Source organism: Chelmon rostratus, chromosome 7, assembly GCF_017976325.1.
Source record: "Chelmon rostratus isolate fCheRos1 chromosome 7, fCheRos1.pri, whole genome shotgun sequence".
NCBI lineage: Eukaryota > Metazoa > Chordata > Actinopteri > Chaetodontiformes > Chaetodontidae > Chelmon > Chelmon rostratus.
In genome coordinates, this window is record NC_055664.1 from 4,506,634 (window position 1) to 4,533,266 (window position 26,633).

General features: G+C 43.4%; 1 protein-coding gene across 1 annotated transcript; it reads left to right on the plus strand.

The window, feature by feature from the left end:
- Positions 1-180: 180 nt before the first annotated feature.
- smtnl (smoothelin, like) lies at positions 181-25,772 on the plus strand. Its single transcript, XM_041940773.1, has 10 exons — positions 181-315; positions 600-1,628; positions 18,245-18,326; positions 19,265-19,519; positions 19,921-19,977; positions 20,060-20,120; positions 20,203-20,349; positions 20,466-20,589; positions 22,715-22,866; positions 25,013-25,772. Exons 2-10 carry the CDS (start codon positions 954-956, stop codon positions 25,137-25,139), a joined length of 1,680 nt encoding a protein of 559 aa, XP_041796707.1. The 5' UTR covers positions 181-315; positions 600-953; the 3' UTR covers positions 25,140-25,772.
- The last annotated feature ends 861 nt before the right edge of the window (positions 25,773-26,633 follow it).

Sequence of the window (26,633 nt, forward strand, 5' to 3'; positions counted from 1 at the left end):
AGGCTCAGTGAGAGATAGTTTACACAGTAGAAGGATATAAAAGCAGCCCGGCCCGCCTCCCTCCCCTTCCCTCCCCTCACGTTTACTACTCTTTCCATGTTGTTCCTTCACTCCACCACCACCACCACCACCCTCCTCCTTTATCCCTCCCTTTCTCCTCCCTCCTCCGGGCCAGAAGAGGGGAGCGATCAACCTGAGAGTTTAAACAAACCGAAGAGCCGGCAGGGCAGAGCAGAGCTCACACACACTCGCTCACACACACTCGTACAGCTGCTGAGCGCTGAGGAAATCTGCTGAGCTGAGAGCGAGGCTGAGGTAGGTTTGCTGCAGCTGTTGCGTGAAGATTACCTCACTGTTGTGTTTAATGGCACTTATGAAACATAGCTGGCTCAGAGAGATGTACGCTTGCCCTCTGTCATTCTGACTCCTTAAGAACAGACTCTCTTGTTCAGTTCAAAGCAGGAAAGTCAGTCAGAGCAGTTTGAATCAAGTTTGCAATGTTTTAGAGGTTGCGGTAGATTTTGAATTAAAATGTATAAGCTTTCATTTAATTCTGACTGTGTTGGGTATTTTCTAACCTTGCTGCATTTTTTGCACAGGTCATCACGTTTGCCTTGGCTGGTTCCACAGCTGTCCACAAGCTAAAGGTCAGGTCTCGCCCCTTTTGTGTTTTCAGATAGGAGGCCGAGTGAGACGTCTGTACCTTCACAGCAGAGCTTATTGAGGGAGAAGCAGCCCGGGAAGTCCCAGGAAGAAGCAGAAGGATTAAACAGACCAGACCTTTGCCCCTCTGCAAACTTTCACCTCCCAACCCTTATCCATCAGTTTGCCCTCCAGCTAAACCCGCAGCACACTGACTGAAGCTATACATTCTCCAGGATCTCACTCTCAGACGCTGACTCGCAGACTGAGAGGCTATCTGGACAGTTTCCAGGGTGGCTACAGCTGTACCGATGGAGGCCCCGACCCTCGCTGAGATTGGAGACTTGTGCCACCCCCGGTCTTCCTCTCCAGAGGGGGAGACGGTGTGTGCAGCTCTCGCCCGTTACGAGAACACTCTCAGGGATGCCATCAGGGAGATCCACGTGGACGTCAGCGCTTTTAAGCTGGGCATGGAGCGTCGTCTGGAGGAGACAGCCAACCTGAGCAGGCCTCTTGGACGGGCCGTGGCCCAGCTCCAGCAGGAGAACCGGCAGCTCAGGAGTCAGCTGGAGGCGCTCACCCGACAGGTGGAGCTCCTGAGTGGGATGACGTGTGACAGGAGCACCTTGCTTAACAACAGCCACAATCACAGTCAGAATCACAAGAATCACCTTAGTGACATTCAGGAGAACCATCAGGAGATGAAAGAGGTGATCTACGGGAAGGGAGAGGCTCACACTCAGAGTCAGGCTCAGCTCCACATCCAGCCCTGCAGCCTGGGGAGTCAAGCCCAGACCTACGGCACCCCTGGCAGCCAGCCCAGTCCTGCGTCCCCACCTGCCACCTTCTTATCCTCCCCCAGCTCCAGCAGTCCTCCTGTGGGCTCCAGAGTTTCCTCCATGGTGACGGGCCCAGTGTCAGGCAGCAGCCCCTCCACCGCCCGCTTCTCCAGCCGAGCTACATTCGCTGTGTCCAGCAAGACTAATGTGAGTACTGCATGTTTGTAGAGAAGAGAGTAGAGCAGCCTGCCAATTATTACAGTCATTTTTTCAGAACATTGAACTCTCAATTTGGTATTTGACTCCCAGTCATTACTATATGTCAACTATAAGTTTTCCTGCCCTCTCAATGGCAACACATAATCAGGTGTAATCAGTGTGTGAAGATTATATTATATAGATAACACGTCCATGAGGTAGACATGGCCTGTTCCCGGTTTGAAATCACTGCTTTACATGTCAAGAACTGCTTAAATCTCCAGTCTCAAGGAAGCTCATCCATGACTATTTGTAGTTTGTGTTCTCCTGGGCTTTTACTGACCCATCACTTAACGCCCCAGTGCCACATAATCTACTTTGTAACACAGATTGAAATTTAATTTACAGTAGTAGAAGAGTCCAATAACTGCAATGTAATTTTCTGGGCTGGGAAAGTGCCGCTGTGGTAAAGATGCAGAATGTGAGTCTTTGTTGCGTTGTGGCTGTGTGGATGTGTCATACGAGGCACTGGCTGTGTCACTGCGGTTGCACAATAGCCCTCCACCACGATGCTGAAGTATTTATGAAGTACAGTAACGTGAGTCAAGCAGGCTCCTGGGAGGTGAGGTTAGCGCGGTCGTGTGGTTCTCAGACCTGAGTCAAAATATGTGAAGTCAGCATTGAAGTGTGAAGTGTAGGCTAGCCATTATCGCTGTCGTCCTCTGCAAAGCTTGTGGGTCCAGTTTGGGTAATTTTATGTTTTAGCTTCACCTGAATGATTACATGGTTCGGGCTTAAAAAAATCCAACCACTGATCTTGTGAAACTCTTTCTAAACTCTGCTGAATGAATTCAGAAACTCGAGAGCCAAATCAAACTTTTAGCCAAGCTAAAAACAAGCCTGTTGTCTCAGTTCCTGGAAAGCTGACATTTTTCTTGATGCCGAGGGTGTATCAAAAACTGGCTCTACACTGCGTCTGCGTCTGCGTCTGGGTTAAACAGTTAATCACTGCATCAGTGGTGACCAGACGGCCTGTGTCAGTGTTTTAGTGCTCAGCGGTTTCTGAGTTATTATCGGGAATACATTTTTACTGTCACCTTGGGATGCTGCTCATGGAAGCATGTCCTCTGGAGTTGGACTAACTCATCTTGGAGTCCCTCACAATAATCGTCCCCGCTCTTTCCCCGATTGTCGCATAGTTGAGTTTGTTTCCTCCCTTGGCTCGTCTTGCCCCTGATGAAACCAAAAACAGAGTCTCCTGGCCTCCGTCCCTCCTGCTGTTGCTGCATCTCTTAGCCATTTGGTGATGAGCGTGCAGTTTTCCTGGCCTTCTCCTGATCACAGATTTATGGGGGTTTCAGAGCAGAGAGGAAATTCTGTCTAAATATTTAGAAATATGAGAGAGTGTGCATGAGCTAATGACCAGCAAGATTTCTTCTCTTTTGTCTTCCCATTCTTTGGCAGTAAAATATACACATTGATTTGAGTTTGTTGTTGTAACACAGCCCCTTCTGGAATGTGTGATCTTGCAATGGCAAGAATGGAGGCAACTTCAACCAGTGCCCGCTTTTCAGCATGATTGCATTATTTTCTACAAACTTTTTAAAGCACTCTTTAATCAGTCCAGTCCTCCACTGTCCATCTCTGTGAGCATTTAAGCCAAAATAGACCAAATTCTTTCATCTCATAGCTGGAATATGCTTCTCCATCTGTACAAAAGCAAACATTCATGTATTTTCTTCTATACTTAGACAGATTCTTGTGCACAATGGCTCCACAGCAAAAGCAGCACTTTAGTGGCCCCCTTCAGTGTCGACACCGACTGTGTTCAGCTCAGAGTTAGTGAGGTTATGCAGTTGGAGGAAAAGTGACTTTATACATTGTAGTCATGTGTGTATTTGTGTGTGTTTTTTGGGGGGTCTTAAGCTATTGATCATTCGACAAGTACACTGGCCCCTTAAAAAACATGTCAGTGCTCTCTGGTGGGCAAACTATGTAATGTTGACACTGTGAGCTAAATTGCCTCCAGCTTATTTTGGCATTTCTGCGCTGCCATTTATTGTTACTTGTCAGCATTGCTATAATGATATACCTGCAATAAGCTGACACTGACCAATATATTGGCCTGGGGTGTTTCCGACCACACTGTGACTGCTCATGCAGCGAATGTAAGCTCTCATTAACAGAATGTAGCTTATCCACCATTGTGTGTCAGTCAACAGCAGATAATAACGACTGTTATTTGGTACTATATTCATTACCCAAAGTCAACAGTGAATTAAATAACTTTCAATCACACGTCAAAGTGTTTTGCTGTACCAGAACTTCACTGCTGCCACAGTGGGTAGCTTGAATGGCAGGAGGAAGTCCACAGAGGATGTTATTGACTTCCAGGGTGCTCGGTCCTGCTCTGGAAGATATGACATTTCTGAGGCCTGCACTGAGACTCTGGTTTTTATGTGGAGCAGAGTTGTTCCTTACTGAATCTCTGTACTTTGTTTTGCCAGTAAACTCAGATCTGACACCAAAGCTGGGACAGATTACACACATACATACCTTGTACACAAGTGTGTATTTGATGGACTGCAACAGGCAGGAGGTTGTGGTCACAACATGATATGGCGCAGTTTTGGACTGATTTTCCAAAATGATGCAGGCTGCAACCACAGAAAACATCACCCCTGTATTCAGGCTATCACTGTGATGTACCAGCATCTACTACAATATCAAATTTCATACAGGGTAAAACACACGCACACATACAGATACAGATACGGACAAGACTGCACCCACATGCGAGCATTATGCAAATGGATGCTCCTCCTGTATCTGTAATTATCAAACTATGTGGTGGATACAACAGAGGAATGTTATCTTCTGTGAAATCTTGTGGTCAGAGCTAAACAACACAAGAGCACCCTTGTCTCCGCGTCTGCTGTGGGAGATCCCCCGCTGTCAGCCGAACTCACAGATCAGATCAAATGCGACATGCAGAGAAAACTATGAAATAATGCATCAGTGCACAAAGGTTCACTGTGTTTACGCTGCTTCTCTGCTCACATCATGGTAATCAGCTTCATGGGATTTTTTTTTTCTGTCCTCGTGGTCAGATCCCGACACACTGCTGTTTGAGTCATAATTGCATCTCGCTCTTCCTGCCACATCCTCACCTGTCTTCAGAGATAGGTGTGAGGAAGATGCAGTACATTACGTTCAGTTGGCTGTTCAAACAGGCCTGATTGACATGATACACCAAGAGTTGCGTGCACACACACACGCACACACACACACACACACACGCCGACACACTGCAGGCATTCTTAATGGCTTGAATCCCAGCTGAAAGCAGACTGTGCCAGAGAGATGTGTATAGGCGTGTCTGTCCTCCAGCCTGCACACCAGCTGTTACTGTGCACCTTCACCATGACCTACAAAGCCATCACAAGATCACACACACACACAACTGCACACACACACTCACAGACCTCTAAAAGACACCTGCAGCATGTCAGCATGATCTTGTTAATATCGAAAACACACCTGCAGCACGCATCTGTATGAATTATGAATACTTTCTTTTTTCCTGATCTGTCCCTTTTTTCCCCGTGTTCTTCTCTGCAGGCTTCAAACAAGAAATCAAATGAAAGAGTTGGTGTTTTTTCATCAGCTGAGTTGAAATATGAGTAATAGAGTGTATGAGTCTCTCATTCTGCCCTTATTGACGAAAAACTTGTCAAAATGATCAGTTGTGTTGTACCATATTTGAGACATTTTGTCATAATGTGTCACCTCCGTTCCACTTTTCTGATTCAGTGCGTCGGAATTTGCATAAAAACACTTGAATGGAAACCCAGCTGTGCGGGTAACAGTGTGTGTATGTGTGTGTGTTTCCATCTGGAAGGTTTCTGAGGTCTGTAAAGAGGCAGCCGTGTGCTTCTTCTCTATCCTCCAATGGTTCTGTGCAACAGGAATTAGTCAAGATTAGGATTAGGACAAAGAGCTAAACCTCCTCAATAATGGCTCCTCTTCCTACTCTGTTCTTTCCCTTCACTCCCCTCCACGCACATACACACTAACACACACATATGTCAGCAGACAACACCGCTGTTGCCAATTACAGTGCCAAAGCAGCCGTCTCAAAGCTCAAAGGGCCATTGTGGGGGTTCTTGTGCTTCATTGGGAATACATTGAGCGTGGAGGTCAGAATGGACCCTTCTCCTGCCCCGCTCTCTGACTCATTCTTCTCTTCTCCATCTCTCACCTGCATCCTGATCTCACCTCATCGGATTTTTACTTCTAAAAGCCACAAATTTAGAGATTGATCCTGGAAATTCCTAGTGATCTCATCAGGGTTATTTCGGCTCGAGTGAGGAGGCTACAAACTACTGCAACAGAATCAGAGAGCCTGAACTGCAAACTAGGGTGTGGAGCTTGAAAGAGAAATCTAGAAGTCTTTCATATTTACATGGAGTAACTATCTCTATCAAGGTCCTTCCATAGACAACAAATGTTTTATCATTATCAGGTACAAGTTTCATCACATCAGAGATTGACAGGATCAAATGCAAATTTTATACACACCTCAATACATAATTAAAATAATTACATTAACCCACAAATACCTTTGCAAACCACAGCTTAACCACTCAACACTCCATTAAACACAATACATTCCTCTAGCACTGTGTGTGCGTGTGTGTGTGTGTGTGTGTGTGTGTGTGTGTGTGTGTGTGTGTGTGTTCATTAGCAGATGAACAGATCAGATTAGCACAGTCAGGTCAGAAGGTTATCTACTGTTCTTTGCATGCAGACTGGGTGCGTTTGATTTGCGATCCAGCACTTGCATCACATGTTATGAGATTGAAAAGTTGAGTTTGGGGCAGTTGTGGATGCGTCTCTTGCGTGGGCTCATATAGAGGCTGTATAGATGTCACATGAGTTTCCACTTAAAGGTGTAACATGCAGGAACTGGCATCAGTAAATCATTGCCTCAGCACATTTTGAGGTTTTCTTACTGTCAGCAGTGTGGTACAAACTGAGCAGAAGTTTTGGTTGGTGGTGGAAGGAATGAAAGGCAAAAATCACTTTCCTTCCTTGCAGGAAGCAACAGGATTTATGGGAAATGTGGTTTTAATTTAGAGAAACATCTGTACTCACAACTGCACTGCTGCGAGACAGAAGTGGCCCATTGTCTCCACCCATGTCTCATTTTTAAAGCAATGATACCAAACTATGAAAAGTAAATTGACAGTAATAACACAGCGAAGTTCAAAAAAGACTCATGTCAATTCATGGTCTGGTTTGATAAGATTGTCATGGATTGATTTGATACCAGTAAGCGATGCGAACGCTGATGTGTGTGTGAGTTGGTGAAAATTTCATCAGGTAGCACTGCCTCTGACGCTAATGTTTCCCTCCATCCCTCCCTGTCAAGCCATAAGCTCCATCTCCCACTAATATTACACAACTCAACCTTGATGCTAGCTGTTTCTTACATACACACACACACACACACACACACACACACACACAAGCAGCAGACCACTGCAGTGTTTTAGTTTAGTCACAGTCTGAGAATAGTCTGATGGATAGATTGTGCTAAAATGTTCAGATCCTGGTCCAGACTGAATTACACTGTGATTACTGGCCGCTGGTGCACATGTCTACAAACAGTTAGTGTGTTACGGAAAAGATGAATCTACTATTATGGGCTTGCCGCAGTGTATGCACACACATACATATGTGTGGAGAAAACACCACGCTTGGCCGTGACCATTTCCCTGCATTGTGTAGTGTGATGCAGTGGCTCGTGATTTTCTTTCTGAGTGATTGTGCCTTGCTGTGATGTTAACTTCCTATTACAGCAACTGCATTTGAAATATGTCTGTGTGTTGCTGTAAACTCAAGCCATCTATTTATGTGTAGCACATAGGGAGCACAGTACAGTAAACAGTGATCAGGTCAGGTTGTAATGGCAGTGTTGCACACCTCCATGAATATGATGACCAGTCAGCTGATGAATGATGAATGAGCCAGTGGAGGTGAAGCATGAATGAAGCATCTGATGTCAATCACCCAAGGCAAGCACAACGTCAGAGCTAAGGCTCGGCTCTCTGTGGTGACTTGCTTCTGGTACTATTTAGCAACCACTCACACAGAAATATTATCCCACATCGTGTAGCATAAAGGTTTTAATACTTTGTTTAAGCTTAATTTGAATTCAAAGAAGTCAGTTAACTGCTTAATACTGACTCTCAGATACATTAAAAGGAATTTGCTTTGTTTTCTTACTTGGGCTTCCTAATTCTTTTTTGTCTTCAACCTTTCAAAGATGAAGGAAGAAATAAGTTTGCGTTTTAATGTGCGTGTCTAGACTCCCTTTAACAGAAAATTGAGCATGTGAGTGTGTGTTTGACACTGTGCGTGGGCTCAGCTGGGTGAAGGGTTACACTGCAGAGTAGAGAGCGGAGTGCGGTGTTGTTTATCTCCACGACAAAGACGGCTGACATTTACACGCTGTCTGTTGAGACTCCCCAGGCTGATCCAGCTCTGACTGTCTTTGATGCCCGGATATACAACCTCTGATCTCAGTGTGTACACAGATTCTACCAGCACCCATCCATCCATCCATCCATCCATCCATCCATCCATCCATCCATCCACCCATCCATCCATCCATCCATCCGTACATCCATGTACTCCTCTCTGCTCCTGTGGCCCCCTCCTCACACTTTCACCCCTCCCCCAGTATCCCCCTCTGAGGTCAGCAGCATTTTAAGGCTGGATTCCTGGCACCAACCCCCCTTTGTGGCTATTAATACAGCCATGAGCAAGACAGAAAGCTGAAGACAGAGTTTCAGACCAGTGTTTACTAATTTGCCAAATATATAATCTGACTTTGAATCATAACTTGAATTTAAAAACCTGGGATAGATCATCATAATCATTTCAACAAATATCATTTTATCTCTGCACTGTTGCTGGTCTATCAATCTTGTGGCTTGGCAATGCAAACTACTTATCAAGGCCATTTTGAATGCTGGTTCGGCACGCAGTCAGTGAAAGGTTGAAATAGGTAGACTGATATAGAAGAAGGAAAAAAAACAGAAAACTGGGCACAGCTGAGGAGAGGGTGTGTGTGTGTGTGTGTGTGAGTACACATGCTGGGGGTTTAACAGAGGTATGTGGCCACTCCCTGGCTACCCCTGGCTCTCTTAATGACTTCCAGACAATAGGCCGTGTTCCCGTCATCATCTCTGTGGAAACAGGTTAATAACTGACTGGCCGGTGGGACAGCTCGCCCTCGCTGCCCTCTGGAACCAATAAGCCTCACTGGAAGTCAACTACAGAAGTAGATTTCAAGCTTGAACTCTTTGGCTACGTCAGCTCAATCCACTGTGGGAATACCTTACAATTTCATTTAGCTGCGCTCGGATCCAGCGTGTTGGAGTAGTGCCCGGAGGGAACTTTCAGGAAAATTGGCTTAAAAGGTTGGATGACACCGTGTGGGGTCATGGGTGAGAGAGCAGAGGTTCCTGGAGTTTTCAGGTTTTGTCAGACATTAAGTCTCCTACCATGGGAGGGTGACCTGCATATAACTGCTACTCTGGGCCCAGCAAAGAAAGAACATGACCCAGAGTTAATCCATCTGCCTGTCAATCACTGCGAGGATGAAATACAAAATGTAAACCCTCTGAGGGTGAGCTGATGGAGTGTTGGAGGTGAACACCCAGCCTGCTGCACAGACAGCATATTTGTTTTCACAACAAGATGAAATTATCAGGAGCCCTGCAGGGAAATGGGGCACTGCAGCAGCTACAGTAACAGCATACAGTGAGTAAAAGATAGCAATGTGTAACAAACGGTGAAAATTTTGATTAAACACAGGTGGCAAATTCAACACCAGAACATGGTATGTGGGAATGTTTGAATGAAGATATGAGAGGGAAAAAGAACAAATAGAGGCCTTATCAGAGTGTGCAAAATAAAGTCACTGCAAAAAAGACAAAGAAAAATATGCACAATCCAGTATGAGTACAGATAGGAGCAGGACCTATGAGAAATAATATGTGAAGAGAGTGTGAAAGCCTGCAGTCTGCAGGGGGGTGAGATCTTTTGGCAGGGCTGCTTCTCCACCCTTTTTGTTGCAGACCAGGCCAACCTCACAGGACCAAGTATAAACAGTAGTTTGTGTGATGGAGACGGTTATAATCGTGATGTCTGCTCCGGCTGATGTCTGTGATTCTCAGTCACAGGTCTTCAGATCAGGGCTCAGGCTGTGCAGGATTTCAGTCCAAACAAACAGCAGCTCACAGACGAGGTCCTCCTCGCTGGTTGTAGTTGTGCTCATCAGTGAACTCGGCAGCTGTTATACTTTTTTTTTGAAGATTTTGCAGACTGGGAACCAGTCTCATCTCCCAACCCCTGCACCCAGTTCATCACTTTGCCTCCGACCACTAACTATTTAAGACTATTATTTAATTGGATGGTGATATCTTTACATTTGACCATTTCCTTGAAGTTGCTTGCAGCTCTGTACTTCGGCTCAGTGTTGCTTTGAGTTAAATGCTAATGCCATCATGCAAACTCACAATGGCAAAGGCATCACACTGACGTTTAGTAGTAAACATCTACCATGTTCACCATCCCAGTTTAGGCTGCTAGCATGCTAACAGTACTGGACAAAGTTGACCTGATGATGACACTAGATATAAAGTTAAGCGAACACAGAAGGTAATACAGTCCATCTTGAGTCGGAGATGAATGTCTATTCTAAACTTCATGAAAATCCCTTTAATAGTTGTCGAGATATTTAGCTGAAAATCAAAAATGACAACCTCATGGTGGCACTAGAGGACGTCAGTGGATTGCCAAAGTTATTAGGAGACATCATCTGAGGATCATGAATGTTTCATGACAATCCTTTTTATATATATTGATATGTTTCAGTCTGGATCAAAGTGGTGTACCGACTGACCAAAATCCCTAGAACTGCTGCTGGCTAAAAATGCTCATGCAAACGACATCACATCCATCATATTTGTGGTGCAACTCAGAGGAAACCAGATTAGATTAAGATAAAACGTAAATAATACCCGCCCATAACAGTTTCTACTGGAGCAGAACGCACACACACGCACACACACACACACACACACACACACACACACACACACGCACACACACACACACACACCACATGTCCAGTAAAGTTAACTTCTCTTTGGAAATGGGAGTGAAGGGAGAGGTGATGCAGACGGTGTTCTCTGTCAGCTCACCTAGCAGAGGTCAGCGTGTCAGACTCCCCCGCCTCTCGTCCTGCCCTCCTCTTCCTCTCTGCCAGGAACAGAGGAGGAGAGGAGGATGGAGGAAGGGAGGTGGACAGCGAAGACAGGAGAGTCACTCTATTGTTGCCATATGTTGGAGCTCTACTTTACAGAGGAGGGATTAAAAGGGTGAAAAACGATCTTTTCCCCACAGCTAGAAAGACCTATTTCTCAGATAGTTGGCCTGGAAGAGACTGGAACCATACTGTTCTTCCACCATGATGCTTACAAATCTTTAACAGTGACTTAACCAAAAACAGACGATCAAAGGCTGATGGGCGAGTGGGAGCAGCTGAGCAAGATTTGTATTGTGTATAGCATATATTTGTGCTATGTGTGCTATGCATGAACAAATAATGTATTATTTTTGTTTGGGTTTTTTTTGCCAAAAAGTCCTTCACAGACAAAGAAAAACAGACACAGACATCTTACATAGTGAGTTATGTCCGGGATCAATTAGACCTCTGCATAAAGGTCCTGTCATGGTTATGTATTGTATTAAACCATAGCTGAGGTCTCTAAGACTCCGACTTCGGTAACATCAGATCAGAATCATGTTTATCAACAATTCTCACCAAATTCAGAAAAGTCATGAAGTTTTAAAGGCATTAAACAAAGTTTTTGTTGAAGCTGCTACAGAGGGCCTGGTGTTTCCAGGACCCCAAACACAACATCACTGTCACATATTTGCTTGTGGGCAATGAGAAATCATGAAGTGTCCAGAACAGGAAGTCTTCATCCACTTCAGGACATGAATTTGTTCAGTAATTGTTCCTGCAGCAGACTAAAAGAAGCAGGCCGAATGACTGGCCTCATGGTCCAGAGTGTGTGCCTCTCAGCGTAAAGAGAGTGTACTGCCTTTTTTATTATAGTAACATATTGTTACAGACCTCAAAAGAATCACAAAAGCATGAATGCACTCCTGATTTTAAGACGCAGTTTGCAGAGAAGCACATGTGAGATCATGCCAAGACTGTAACATTCAGTGGTGCTGTGTTTAAGAAGAAAACTTTTCCCTGTACAGTGGCTCTCACCTGCAATTAGGTTTTATACCCTCTTAGTTCAAAGGCAGCGCATATTTTCCACTCTCAACCCAACGTGGTATTCCCTGGATTTCTCCGGCAGAGAAATTGCAGGCTGCGTGAATGTATTTGAAGAACAGGTGGTTTGACTGTGTCTTTCTTCCTCTGAGAGGATTCCTCTGCAGACTCCTGGGGAGGAAATTACAGAGCAGGAGTCCTCCGTCACTAACTGTTTCCTCTGATAGCTGGGGAGAGCTCTGATATGTTTACAGTAGCTGTAGCAACTGTGAACACCAAAGCATAGCATATATGTACATTTGCACTTATACTGCTGCTATGCTCTGAGCTTTTCTGTTAGTCCTATACTAAAATGCAAAGCCACTGGCTGTCACCGTCATTTAGTGTAGCTGACAGTGACGAACAACAGTTTACAAGTGTTGTAATAATTTATAATAAGTACAGTCACCTCACTCAGTGTGTCTTGATGGCAGTCTCTGTGGTAGTGCATTTGTTCTGCAAATTAAAATGAGAGCTAAAGTTAGGAACCCCTCATGATGAGTGTGTATTTGTGTGACACACACACTAGCACTGATTGGAAGGCTGCCAACCTGCCTTCATTGTTCTAGTGTTATACTCCTCCCTCTGTGAAGCTCAAATGTCACCCTAACAGGGAGAGAGATGTAAAGAACGGTTGAAAAGTTTTTTTAAAAAGTAGCACAAGGATTTTTGGTTTGCACGATCCCAAATAACACCGGTCGGATCCTCATTAAAAATAAACGGAAGACAAGCAAGTGGTGACGAGGGCTGCCCTACGGAGCTGACAAACCGGCACAGGATGAAAGGAAGTGCAAATACAGTCTGTAAATAATGACTTTAGCTCAAGTTAAAAGAATAGTTAGACATTTTGGAAATGTGTTTGTCTTCCTTATTGCTGAGAGTCACTCACATATCTGTAGGTTACATATTAAGCGAGAGGGAGCAGGCGATTAGCTGAGCGTGAAGACTGAGAGCAGCTAACGTTGAACATTGAAATAGTTGCAGCATGTAGCTCCCAACAAAATCACAATGTATCATTTTTATGTTTTGTGTGGGGATTAAACAAACTAGACATATTCAGAAGTGGGTGGAGTATAACAAATTGTCAAGTCAAGGTCTCTCCAGTCACATTTTTCTGAAAATGCCTCATATTAGATGATCCATGAGACGATGCTGTGATGTTGCATCATTAATTGCCTATTAAATACAGCTGAGTTCACCTCTTCACTTTGCCTTGATGAAAGCCACAGGAAATAAAAGCAGTTTGTCTTTTTGTGTGCATAATTCGGTCTCTTTCTCTCCAGTGAGCATGACTGGTGAAACTCACACCTCCATCAAATAAAACTCACATTTCAAATGAAAGGTGCTGGAGTACAGAGCCACCGCAGCAATGTGCCTCTGCTCGGACGCTTTCTGAGTGTACTGCACATTTCCCACAAGTCAACAGTGCACCCTCATCAAATACTCGCCCCCCTGCAGCCAAGTCGTCCCATCCACACCTCGCCCCCACCCCTACAAAGTCTTTATTAAAGTGTCAGTGATGAAGATGCCTCTGACAGCTAAACAATGTCTTCTGACTAAACACAGGACGTGGCACTCGCCCAGCAGCTCATACCTCCTCCTGTTTGAACAGACAGGTTTCCCAGGGCACGCTGTCCAAAAGTAACATCCAGCATTGCAGTAACTGCAAATCTTATATATCTGTTAGCATTCCACTGAGTTAACACTGGAACAGGAATGGTAATCGTCTTTAGTTTCAGTATGGAAACAGCACTCTTACAGGACTCGAGCTAATATAGGCTATCATAATGTATTTTATCTGTTGTACCACTGTTAGCTTGACGCTAGCTCTGTAACAAAACAATACTATACATTACCAATACCAATTTGCAGCCTAATGTTATGTTTTTAGTAATTTACAACATTTGAAGACATCTTCTCGGCGCACTGTGGAGCTTGATGTGATGCAGAGATTCTGCAATTGCTTGTGCATCCAGTTTACTCCAGATGGAACATTAGCTTAGCTTAGCTTAGCTAAGAGCTGTTAAGGACACGTTTTGATTTAGCTTGAAGGGTATTTCTAGCTAGTGGTCACACTGCTAGAATTTCATCCAAACATTTATGGGTTGTTCCTCTTCGAGATAATAAATAGCAGGCCAGACTAAACAACTGGTCAACCCACTTTAAGCTTATTCACATTTTAGAAGTCATAATTAGGGTAAAGATAAATGTAAATAAATCTCCTGTTTGTCCATCGAGGGTTCTTTACACAGCTCAGCTTGGTCTATTTCAGTGTCATCATGACATGATGCTACTTTTAGTCACTTATCAGTCGGCACCAAACACTCTAATACATGTGTCTGCCATTGAAGAGAAACGTGACTCGCAGTGTGAACTGACTGATATGGATTTGTGAAGCTGCCACCAGCTGATGGTGCAGCAGGTTGAGGTGATGATATCTTTAAATTTGATTCCTATTTTACAAGGATACACGGTTTCATCCAGACTTTGACTGCTGGTACGGCCATAGTTTTTGGGCTCGTCATGGGACGAAAATACCACTGACCACATTTTTAGGTGGCCTATGATTGGCAGTTTAATTCTGGAAATGGCCAAAGCCGTTATCAAACCGCACAACACGGTAACAAGATCCAAAGCCATGCTAGCAGCCCAGCGAGGCTACATGAAAACACAGAGCTGAAGACTAATGTCGCTAACGACAATGATGCATGCAGCATTCACCACAGCCACCCTCTTAGCTTGGTGTGTTGGCATGCTAACATTTGCTAATTAGCCCTACACACAAAGTACAGTTGAAGCTGATGGTAATGTAGTTAGTTACTAAATTTCCATCCATCTATAATTTGTTGACATATCTCACACTGGACCAAGGTAGCGAGCTGACCAACTGACATCCTAGAGCCAAGCTAAGCTACTAGCAAGCTTCAGTTCATGTGTTATAAGGAAGCAGTAAGCAAAATGTGAAATCCTCAATAAGTTTTTATCTCGAAAACACTTTGATATCTGTCTGATCAACCTAAAGAATGTTGTTCCGTTATGTAAGATTTGCAGTTATGCACAAATTTTATTTATTAAGACAATTTTGCATTAAAAAAAATGCCTTTATGAAGATACAACATTTTGGACCAGCTTTCCCAAACTGATGCAGATAGCAGTTATTAAGGACAGTCAGTCACTTTGGAGCAGCTGTGTATTTACATAGGTTGCATTGCTGCTGCAGACTTACATATCCACACCTACTCAACGTGTAAATATTTGCCGTGTAGCAGCTGCTAGCAGCAATATTGACCTCTGGTAACACATTGTACTTGATAGCATTCTGCCTTTGATATAACAACAGAGATTTTATCTGCTGGTTCTGTCCTTATACAGTAAGGAAAGAAGCAGCATTTTTCTTTCATCCAGTCACTCTCATGATAAAATGGTCTCAAAATCACACCTTAAATGCATAAACAAGCAGGAAGAATGTGGTTACCATGATCTAGCAGGGATGAAGAAATGCATTATTTCAACTTTGGTCATGATCAAGCTTCTACCAGGGTGAAACACATTTGCAGGGTTGTTTCTGAACCACTGGAGATGCTGTCTTGTTGACATACATGTTTAATAAAAGGTGATGATCCTCAAAGCAGCGAATCAGCACGTCAAGTGCAGTAAATCCAACAGATATCAGCTGATGTTTGTGTGCATACTCATGGGGTTGTAATGCCAAAGTGTTCGTGTATGCATATGTGTATGCGTCAGTACTGTGCCATGTTAAGTATAATCACCAGCGTGTTCTGCCAGCAAAAAAAGACCTCGAGATACCAGAGAGTTTACAGGAACCTCAGCGGCCCTGCTATCATGTTTCCCCCTCTGACCCACTGTGGACGTCTGATGATCTGAGTGCTTGAGCCAGGAAAGCTCCCCTCCCCAAAGCCAGACATTCTGCAATTTGTCTCCCTCCTCCTGCCGGACGGCCAGCTGTTTCTGCCTCACTGCCCCGACCCTCTGCCTCATTCCCCATCATGCAATGTACAAGTGCTCCCCTCTGCCTCCCTCACCTTTTCATACATGATGATATTTCCTCCAGAACTCCTTGTTTTATTATGCTACATCCCCCACTCTTCATGAAATGACAACCCCCCCTGCACACTAACACTCTTTTCTTGCCTTGTTTTAACACACACACACACACACCCTGCGAGCATTCCTATACGGTGAGCTCAGCCAAACACACTCACATTTACACATTCCCAGCTATTTCGTCAAGTGAGCGCAGCATGCTCTCTCACAGCATATTGTTCTTTTTAAGTGTGTGAGGCAGGAGGGGATACAGTAGTGGTTTTGGGTTTCTGCCTTGCTAGAGACTTTATCTTTTTGCTGGCAGAAATCTGAGCTCTGAATTCATCTCTTAAAAGGTTGACTCACGTAAATTCCAGAAAAAGTCTCCTCCTGCAGCAGCACTTAGCAATGCAGATAGATGGTTTTATTTGTGGAGGTTTTCAGAGATCTGTCTCTGGTAAACGGAAATATATTTGCAGCACTCACAGCATTGAAAAATAGCATTTAACATCTCCACAGTGTCTACACAGCGCCCATCTTGATCTCCACCCCTCCGCCGCTCACCTGCAGCTCCAGTGTTCCTACTCACCGCCTTGCTTTCTGCTTTGCTAACTGTAGGAGTAATTCAGCGACTTTGGGAATAAGCTACGATAAACCTGATGCACAGTTGAAACGGTCAGCAGCTAAAGAGCCAGATATATCCCACAGAATGAACAGTGTTAAAACAGCTCAGGAACGTTTGCTTTTCTGTACGGCCAAGTCCTCCGTCCGCAGATGCTGTTGCTCCGCTGCTGGCGTTATCTAAACACAGAACTGATGCATCAGATGCACCAGTGGTGAAATAATGCTCTTGGTCAAAAACAGCACAGAAATGTCTGTTTAATTCCAGTGTGACAGCCAAGTTCAAAATACAAGCAGCTGCTCAGTCTTATTTGTTGCCAAAGAGCTGAGGATCTCCAACATGGCTGTCTGAGGGTGTGTTAGTCTCCTGAAAGCCTGCTTCAAGATCAGTTAGGCCAGTACAGATACAATGTGACATGTGGTTTGATACTGACCTTGACAAAACAGGCACAGCTATCAGCACTGAACTATTGACCTGGGTAGTGTTGATCTGTACCAAAGGAGCCGACTATCAACACACCAAGCTCCAGCTATCTCTCTGACAGAGCCACATGGAAAGTGACAGCTTGACCCACAACCTATGTGGGTCAGCAGCACCATGCGGTTGAGAGTCTGAGATAGAAGTATCTGCTCAGGATGGTGATTAGCTGTTTCCACGTAGCTGATTGTGTTTGGAAAGAGGAAAAAGAGCCTCCGCTGCAGCTCTGCTCTGATCACAGAGACAGGAAATAGACGGAGTCACGTAAACGTTGAAATGTGAACTCTGATCTGGTACTGATGATGTTTGACATTATAACTTGATCTCAATCATTTTAGCAGTCAGGCTGCCAGATCAGCAGACGGATTTTGGCAGGTCTCCCATCACTGAGGGTGTTAGTGACAGTGGTGCCTGATTTAAAACAAAGACTTCTCCAGTCTTATCACAGGAGGGGGGGGCAAACACACAGAACAGAACACCCCGGTGCCTCTCACGCCTGCAGCAATCAGCTCATTTATCCACTTCAGTGAAGTCCACGCACCGGCCAACTTTGAAGTTCCTCGACTGGTGTCGTGCCTTGCCAATTTGTTTTGTTTTGTCTGAAGTTGTGTCAAAAAAGCCCACATGTTTGAGAAAAAAACAAAACTTTTAAGGAGGGGAATGGTCCAACAATGACTCAATGAGCTACGGACATCTGGATTTCTTTTTTTGTTCAAACCAGAGGAACATGATGCCCTGACTGTCTGTGATCCAAACACAACATATTGGGTTATGAATGACTCCAAACAGAACTCACACAAGTTCACAGGGGCAACAAGTGCAAATGTGCCATAGATAACACTGTGGGCGATCAATCAATACAACAAATCAATACTAGAATGATTAATTCACCATGTAGTTCAATTGCTGGCTTTAAAAATTAGTTTTCCAGCTTGTACTCTGTTTTGGAAGTAAAAGACTCCACCAACAGACCCCCTACTGATCGCCAGTGAAGGTCAAACATGACTTCATGCTCCTGTAAAAGCAATGAAGTGTGCTACAGTGTTGTTGTTAACTTTATGACTCCATGTGTTTCAGAGTATTGAGAGAGAGGAGCCAATAGAGGTGGACCCCACCCCAACACATGCTGGCCTGGAGAATGGGCACGCCGCTGCCACAGGTAACCATGTCACAACCGTTGCACAGCCTGCGGCAACATTGCTCGCAGTCATAGTAGCCCCGAAAAAAAGGGGGTTTCAAAGGGGGGCTTTACACAGGAAGATCAGTTTACTATTCAAGGGGGGGACCACTCAGCCAGTGAAAACACTTGAATAATGTCTTCTGGGGCTCTGGAGGAGCTTTACAAAGTGATGATGTCATCAGAGATTATGGCTAGGTCAGGTTATTTTGGGCTCAGAGACTACAAATCTGTAGCAGAGGGGTCGTGTTGCAAACTTAAGGAGAGGATTTTGAAAGACTTGGATGCTATCAGACTGGGAGGGCCTGACAAAAAGATGCAGTGGGGCTGTTATTATAAGAAATGTAGGATCGAGTGTTATTGGAGCTTGACTCTTGAATATTTTAGCTTCTACTGCGTCTGTGCTGCTTATTATAATCTGTCTATTGCGAGACAAAAATGTTTAATGCTAAATTACTGAGGAGAGCAACCTTGTATTTGCACCATTTTAGTCTGATTTAAATCTTAGAAATGTATGAGGTTAAAGAAGTTGCTTTTCTGATGCTTTTCTTCATGATGATCGTAGTTACAACGGTTCAGGGGCTACAGTTATACCGGCTCGCTCCCAGTATTTGGTGTGATGTGCATACTGCGGAAAGAAATGCACAAACTTGACGATAATAGGTGGAATTGACAGTTGTCTGCCATTTGGTGCTGGGTAGGTAGAGTTCGAACAGTAGTTTATGGAGCTTTTTTGCTGAAAACAGCTGGATGCCACAGAGCTGAGAGAAGCTGTAGTCTGGTGATGATTCTCTGTCGGTTTGTTACTGTGAGAAACCTTTTTACTACACATATTGTTTGATACATTGTTAATATAAAAAAATTGATTATTGCAGCTTTAAACAACTCATCAACATATTAAAATCTCAATATCCAACCAGAACATTCAGCATTGGTACACGGGAAGATCTCTCCACCCAGTGACCTTCCACACGAGCACACTGCCCCTGTCGCCATGCGGATGCCGCACCTCCCCATCACCGCGACAACCAAGACGGCGGAAATGAAGGGCCCTGATTCTCCCAGCAGCCCTGTTGGTTCTCGGTCATCTCCAGTGTCTGAAACCTCACCTGCCAGCCAATCAGCTGCTAGCACCAAAGAGGCCCAACTAACAGAGGAGCCTCTAATTCAGCCAGGTAGCTAATGGTTTCAATTCTGTTTCAGCTAGAGTCATAAAGCTGCATTCATCATATATGGAGAAAGTGAATGACACAAGCTTCTTACCAGAACATATGGTTTGGCTTTCAGGTGAAAAACACAGTTTTGGTATTGAACCCTAATTTATCCAACATCTAGCGTCATGCCTGCAATCACATGGTTTTCAGAAGATAGCTCATTTTTTTATTTGCTAAATTTTTCCGTCATAGTTAATTGTTTATTTCAGTAATACTTGATCCGAAATGGAACATTTTCAAAGTCCATGTATTTTACATGTCAAAAAAATAATTAAATTGCTTTCTGCTGTGTTATATTCCTGCCATGAATGGAGGGTGATGTACTTACAGCATTCGATTTTCTTGTTCTTTGTTGCTATTAGTATCTTCTACGTGGACCCCTACACCTATCAGAGCTCTTGGATCTCCCTGCCTTCAAGGTGAGCCACGCATTCACACACACATGCTATCCTGTTAGAGACATCTTGGATATGATTTACAGTGACTCTTTGTCTTGTGCAGAGAAAGCAAATTCAGCCCCCGCTAAGTCTGTGACCTACTCCGGGCTGCTTCAGCATGACAGGTGAGACATGAACGCTGACATCTTTTAGGATAGGTAAAATAGTTTTTGCATTGTCTGACCCCTCTGCACTCATATCCTGCAGAGACGGCGATGTAAGCAGTGACAGGTCCTTCGGGCAGGTGGGAGAGAGGAGGCGGGAGCTGGTGAGGTCACAGACTCTGCCACGTAACATTGGTGCTCAGGCTCGTCGGTCTATTTTTGAAAGACTGGACTCTGAAGCCAGTAACAGGTAAATGCATGGAATGCTACATTCGGGTGTCATGGGAATTATTGTAGATATACTGTAAGTTTCCGACACATTGAAACTCTCACACGAATCCTTGACTCATTTCTCCTCATGTACAGTCGCCCCAAACCAGTGGACTCCAAACCCAAACTGAAGCGGTCTCAGAGTTTTGGGGTGTCCAGTGCCAGCAGTATCAAACAGATCCTTCTTGAGTGGTGCCGGTCCAAGACCATAGGCTACCAGGTAAAATATCAATAACAAACATGCAGACATGATGACAGATATTGCATCACATACATTTTAAGGTTAGATATTCACATTTATATCCAGCATATTTTCTTACATAATAACCTAACCCTAACCCTTACATATTCTTGTTTCAGCCCATCTGCTACAAATTGCACAAATATTACATTACTGCTGACCATTGGCCAAGGCAGATCATAATACATTTAATACATTTTTGATTATCTACCTTGCAGACATTCAGCTGACGTCAGTTCATTTCACTCTTGCATGAAAATCAATTGGCAAAGACTTGCTTGAGTTACATAGGTAATCCAGTGTGTCTGGTTTTGTTCTTGTCAAAATGACGTTATTGTGGCACAGTAACGTAATGGAAGCTAACGCTGTGAAACTCATTCATGTCCTGTGGGGAAGCTTGAACATTTGAGCTTTAAAGTCAGCAGCAGATCAGCAGCAGCACTGTTAATACAAGAAGCTAATAAATTCTGATTATCCTTTTCAAGATGCTTTCCAGCTGCTTGTCTTTTCAGTTTGTCTGTCTGCTTGGGAATGTAATGTTGTGCCTCACGCTTAAGTTTCAGTTAACTGAACCTCCTGCCTGCACCTGAACGCACCACATCAGCCAACACATCAATCCAGCCTTTCAACTGCAATATCATGCCAATGTTGATTTAACCTGGACAAAGACTGAGGTTTAAAGCCTATGACTGTAGTGATGGATTGCCTATGTTGATGGAAACTTCATAGTTCACAGAAATTATGATAAAGTCTTTGATTGATTTAGTTGAATAGATTTTGAGGTGGAAAGAAGCTGGAGTTAGGAGGTGTTTAGCATAGCTTAGCATGAAGACTGGATGCAGGGGGAAACAGCTAGCCTGGTAAAATATTACATCAATACCTCTAAACCTCAGCAATTAGAACATTATATCTCATTTGTTCAATTCATGCACAAAGAGAAATGTGAAAATCCAGTTGTTGCTTGTGCACCATGTAACTCATTGTTTTCACATGTCTCTGTCTGCACAGGTTTAACATAAAAAGTATATGTAAATTAGAGAGCTTCAGAGGTGTTGGCAAGCACATTGAGACAGCCAGGCTAGCTGTGTCCCCTACTTCCAGTCCTGATGCTAAGCTAGGCTAATTGCCTCATGGCTCCAGGTCCTTGCACACTGGACAGACATCAAAATGGTATGAATCCCATCGCCCATGTTACTCTGGGAAAGTAAGCATATTAGCATGTTTCCCAGGATGTTGAGCTGTCGCTTTAACAGGGACACACTTATATAACTTACACTAATGTACATTCGCCAGAGTTAGCTAAGACAGTAAAAAAAATTACGATTTTAAATGGCCAGCCATAATAAAATACTTACGCACTTCGTCATAAATGGGCTCAATATGCAAAACCTCCAGCATTTAGTATGAGATGAGAGGTATAAATAAGTCTTAAATGAGCCCAACACCTGTCTCTCTTTCATACAGCTCTAACCTGTCAGCACACGGGGCAGCGCTAATGTGTTAATTATTTATCTCTCAACCGCAGAGGTGTATGGAAGTGAGTGTCCATGTGAACGAAGGCGTGCATGAATGTGTGCATGTGTGTGTTTTGGGGGGTTTAGGGTGCAGGGTTATGGTAGTTTGAGAACACCGACACATTGCTGCACTCTGGTACCCTCTCCTTCACAGTAGCCCGTGCCAGCTGCTCCATGTGGCTTTGGTTATAGTCAAGCCAGGCAAAGCCAAGACTCTTATTAAAAGGGAGCAAACACTCTCTCTCACACACAAACACACACACAAGAGAGATGTTCATCCGATGACTTGACATGTTGCATTTCATTCAAGGCAAACTCCAGACTAATAAAGGACAGCCTTGAAATGACATGACTTCAAAAGCATGTAACAGACCAAAGGCAGGAGGGGAGAGGAAAGTGGAAGAGAGAGGAGGGGGAAGTCTGTTTTATCCATCATAATTATGGGCTAGACAGTGAATGAGGAGGTGGCTTTATGAAGCTCCGACAAGCTGCCAGTCAGTTTCACAAGTCATTTTCTTTTACCTCCTCGCTGACACACGCATGCACACTTGCCACATCATCACCAGATCTTCTTCTCTGTTCCTCTCAAGAACATTGACATCCAGAACTTCTCATCGAGTTGGAGTGACGGGATGGCTTTCTGCGCTCTGGTGCACTCTTTCTTCCCCACTGAGTTTGACTACAACTCTCTGTCGCCCGCCAACCGCAAACACAACTTTGAACTGGCCTTTGGAACTGCAGAGTGAGTCATATCAGTCCATCAGTATCAGAAAACATATGATGAATATGATGCACTTTAATTAGCTACATAATCATTGTACAGTCAATCATGCTAATTAAGGGTCAGCATGAAGAGCTAAGGATAGAGATGGTTTTACTTCATATGTGATAACAGTGCTGTTTCAAAGGCTTTCCCAACCTGACAAAAAAGTCTGCATATCAATAGTTTTTATTCTTTGTTTAGCATTAATTAGATAATTATAGAGAAAATATTGCCAAATTTGAAGCCTTATCACTTTTCACTTTTGTTTGTTGTGCTTTGTTTGATAGCATTTGTATGTTTCTGTACTAACTTTGGAGGTAGAGCCGGGACACGGTTAGCCTAGCTTAGCATTAAGATGGAAAACAGCAACAAACAGCCAACTTCACTTTTTCCCAAAGTGAAAAAATACTCACAGGAACACCTCCTAAGTTCAATAAGTAGTATAGTAACACAGCTGGTAGCGTATTGTTAGTTTGACTCCGTACTCAGAAATGTAAAACTGGCAGTTTGTTGTTTTCGAGGTTTCATGCTGTAACTATTTGTTAGCTAACAACAGCCCGGTGCAGTGACTTTGCGCAGTCTTGTGGTCACAGTGAGGCTTCCAGGTTTGGTCCCATGGTGCCTGTACAGAGTCCTGGACTAAAACCTGTTTTCACTAACCTGTCTGGCCACCCACACTGTAGCCAAATGAATGAACTGTTGTTTTCCAAGAAATAGTTATACACCAAGTACATAATCTCCCTAAGACCACAAATTCTATTTGAACACCTCTGTTTGTATATGGATTAAACAGATGGTTTACACTGACAGGAGTATTTTTGAATTTAACTTCTATTATTTAAGCTAAGCTAAACTAGCCATATCCAGACCCGAGAGCGAGATCCATCTTTTCATCTAAGTCTCCGAAAGAAAGCAATTCAGCATATTTCCAAAAAAGTTGAACTATTCCTTTAAAGCCACAATAGAAACTGCTTTAGCAACATAACTCATTGATCTAGTTATGCAACAGCACAAAGACTTTTTGTTGTTTGTTAGTTGGGAGTCAGCGCTGAGTTTCGCTGAATTGGCCGTAAAGTATTTATTGGCCTTAACAGCATCAACAGTGCAAGTTTTAGCTTTATTGTGCTGAATGTCTCTGAATTTGTTTTATAGCCCTTTTGTTATTTTATATGCAAAAATGTACCACACACATTGTATGTGGTGATATTCCTGCCTGTCCTTTTTTTGTATTCATTTCATTCCATTCCTCCTCCTTTTGTCTGACTCCATGGCTGCACAGAGAGCGGCACAGACTGACACTGTACAGACAGGCTGCATACTATAGATCAGACAATATAGAGGGCTCCGGCATGGACAGACACATACTGTATGTGCAGGCTGCAAGATTTGATTTAAGAATGTATTATTCTTTGACTGATGACGCTGCCGCAGAATTAAGCTGATTTGACTCAAAAACAATATTCACTTGGTCACAGAATCAGTCCTTCATATACAGTGGCAGCTTAAGATGACCTCTTAAAGAGATCACACAGCAGAGACTTACAGCACAATAAATGTATATTGATTATCACATGCATTTTGTTGTTCTTTAACCCCTCAAAACATGTTTGTCGAATGTTGTCATCAGACTGTTCATGGCACACTATGAGATGCAGATTATGGCTTTAGAAACATCACATTTGTGTATCAGGCTGATATTGACTGTCATGTGATCTTTTCCTTCATTCAATAAAGTCGTTGTGTTTCACCTCTCCTATCACAAGGGGATGAAATAATTGGGAGACTAGATTAAGGAAAAGAAATTTTAATTTTGATAATCCGCTAATGTTTCATGCAAAATGACCAAACATTCTCTGGTTTCAGCTTCTCTAATGTGAGGATTAGCTGCTTTTCTTTGTTCTGTATCATTGTTAACTGAATATCTGCATTTTGGACCGCTGGTCTGAAAAACCAAGCAATTTTAACATGTCACCCCAGGCTTAAGGAAATGTGATTTTTCCACTATTTATTTACATTTTATCAACTAAACCCATTCAGCTGGCACATTTTGGTCCATTTAGAGACATGTATGTATGATTGCTGCATAAATCCTCCCTCCCTGACGAGTGTTTCTCTGTGTCTCCAGAGTGAAGGCAGGCTGCGACCGGTTGATAGAGGTGGAGGACATGATGATCATGGGTCGTAAACCAGACCCCATGTGTGTCTTCACCTACGTCCAGTCCCTCTACAACCACCTGCGGAAGTTTGAGTAAAGTCCAAAAGCTGAGGATGTAATTTGTTGCACGGTTCCACTCTTTCACTCGTCTTCTTTCAACCTCTTCATCGGTCCGAGTGGGGATCCAGAACCAGCATGGGAGCGCTTTGAAAAGACTACACTGTCCCCTGGTGGTGGGTTAGTGTCCATTCCTCCACATGCTGCAAGAAAAATGCCCCCACCTCAGGTCACAGATACACAGTGGGCTGAGACTGTGTGCTGTGTATGTTTGTGTCCTGCGATGTTAACTGTAATGAAGAAGATGAATTCACAGAGAAATGTTGATTTTTCAACTCAAGCTGTTCCTCACTCTCCCTTTCTTTCTCTCTCTTTCTGTGTGTGTGTGTGTGTGTGTGTGTGATTGTGTGTGTTGCATAAATCTTTATTATGGTCACACCTGTTTGACAGTGAGAGTCCACATTAACCTTCAATGTTGCACCAATGGAAAGTTTCACTGAGTAAGAAAACTGCGGGCAACTGTTTGTGATGGCGCAGAGCACACTGTGGGGCAGAATGTCTGACAAAATATTATGGGAACTAAAATGATGTGTTTGTCAAATACGGCTGATTGCTGACTGATATTTACATCCACATATGCTGCGATATTGTGTAAAATCAATAAATTGTACTGTTTGACACCTAAATGTGGACTTTGTGTTCTTTACTGGGCATCAAAGAGACACATTTTTCTATATTTTAATGGAAAGGAAAGAAAGAAGCAGAGCATAACACCTCATACTGCCGGGACACTAAAAAAAAAGAAGAAGACAATGAACAACATAATGTCCAAATACGGACAACAAGGCTGACTGAAGTTTGCCTGATATTGACTTCATAGTCTCTCTGTTAAATTTAATCTCCTCACAATTCTGCTTTCCTTTTCTGAGAAAATTCCGTTCATCTAGCAGAGATCATGATTTGATGATTACTTATTGATAAAGAGTACTTTGTTAATCCTAAAGGGAAATTAGGACACTCTGATGCCTGTTACTGGTACCGCACCAGCAGCAACTCAGCCAAACCAAACTGTGGAAGTTTCAGGACAGCCACCATTTCAGTTAGTTAACCATGTCTGAGGGCTGAGCAGGACTGCTGTACTGCAGTGCCTGGGTAACAGTATTTCTGTATATATTTATTAATATTTAGAGTAATCATTAAAGGTAGCTGGTATACCACAGACTTGTTGGTGTGCTGGGTAGTGTTTTTAAACAGGAAATACAGGATATTTGGACTTTTTACTTTGGCTTTGACCCTCATCTACCTCATCCTGTAAGTCTTCATTTTGTTGGTCACAGATGTTTAATATGTTTAGAAAATTGCACCAGATCTGCCTTTTAGGATCAATCCCTTGTTCATCTGGCACATTACAACAGTCTAAGCTATAAAGTAAATAAGTATTTCTTAAAATGTAAAACAAGCTGCTCCTTTAACGTCCATGATGACCAGACAATGTACAGTTTACAATAACAAGCCATTAAATGGGGAAGTTATA

Coding starts and splice junctions, on each gene's coding strand:
- smtnl (XM_041940773.1), top strand. CDS start 954: ATGGAGGCCCCGACCCTCGCTGAGATTGGAGACTTGTGCCACCCCCGG. Junction 18,327..19,264: donor TGGGCACGCCGCTGCCACAG/GTAACCATGTCA, acceptor ATATCCAACCAG/AACATTCAGCATTGGTACAC. Junction 20,350..20,465: donor GACTCTGAAGCCAGTAACAG/GTAAATGCATGG, acceptor CCTCATGTACAG/TCGCCCCAAACCAGTGGACT.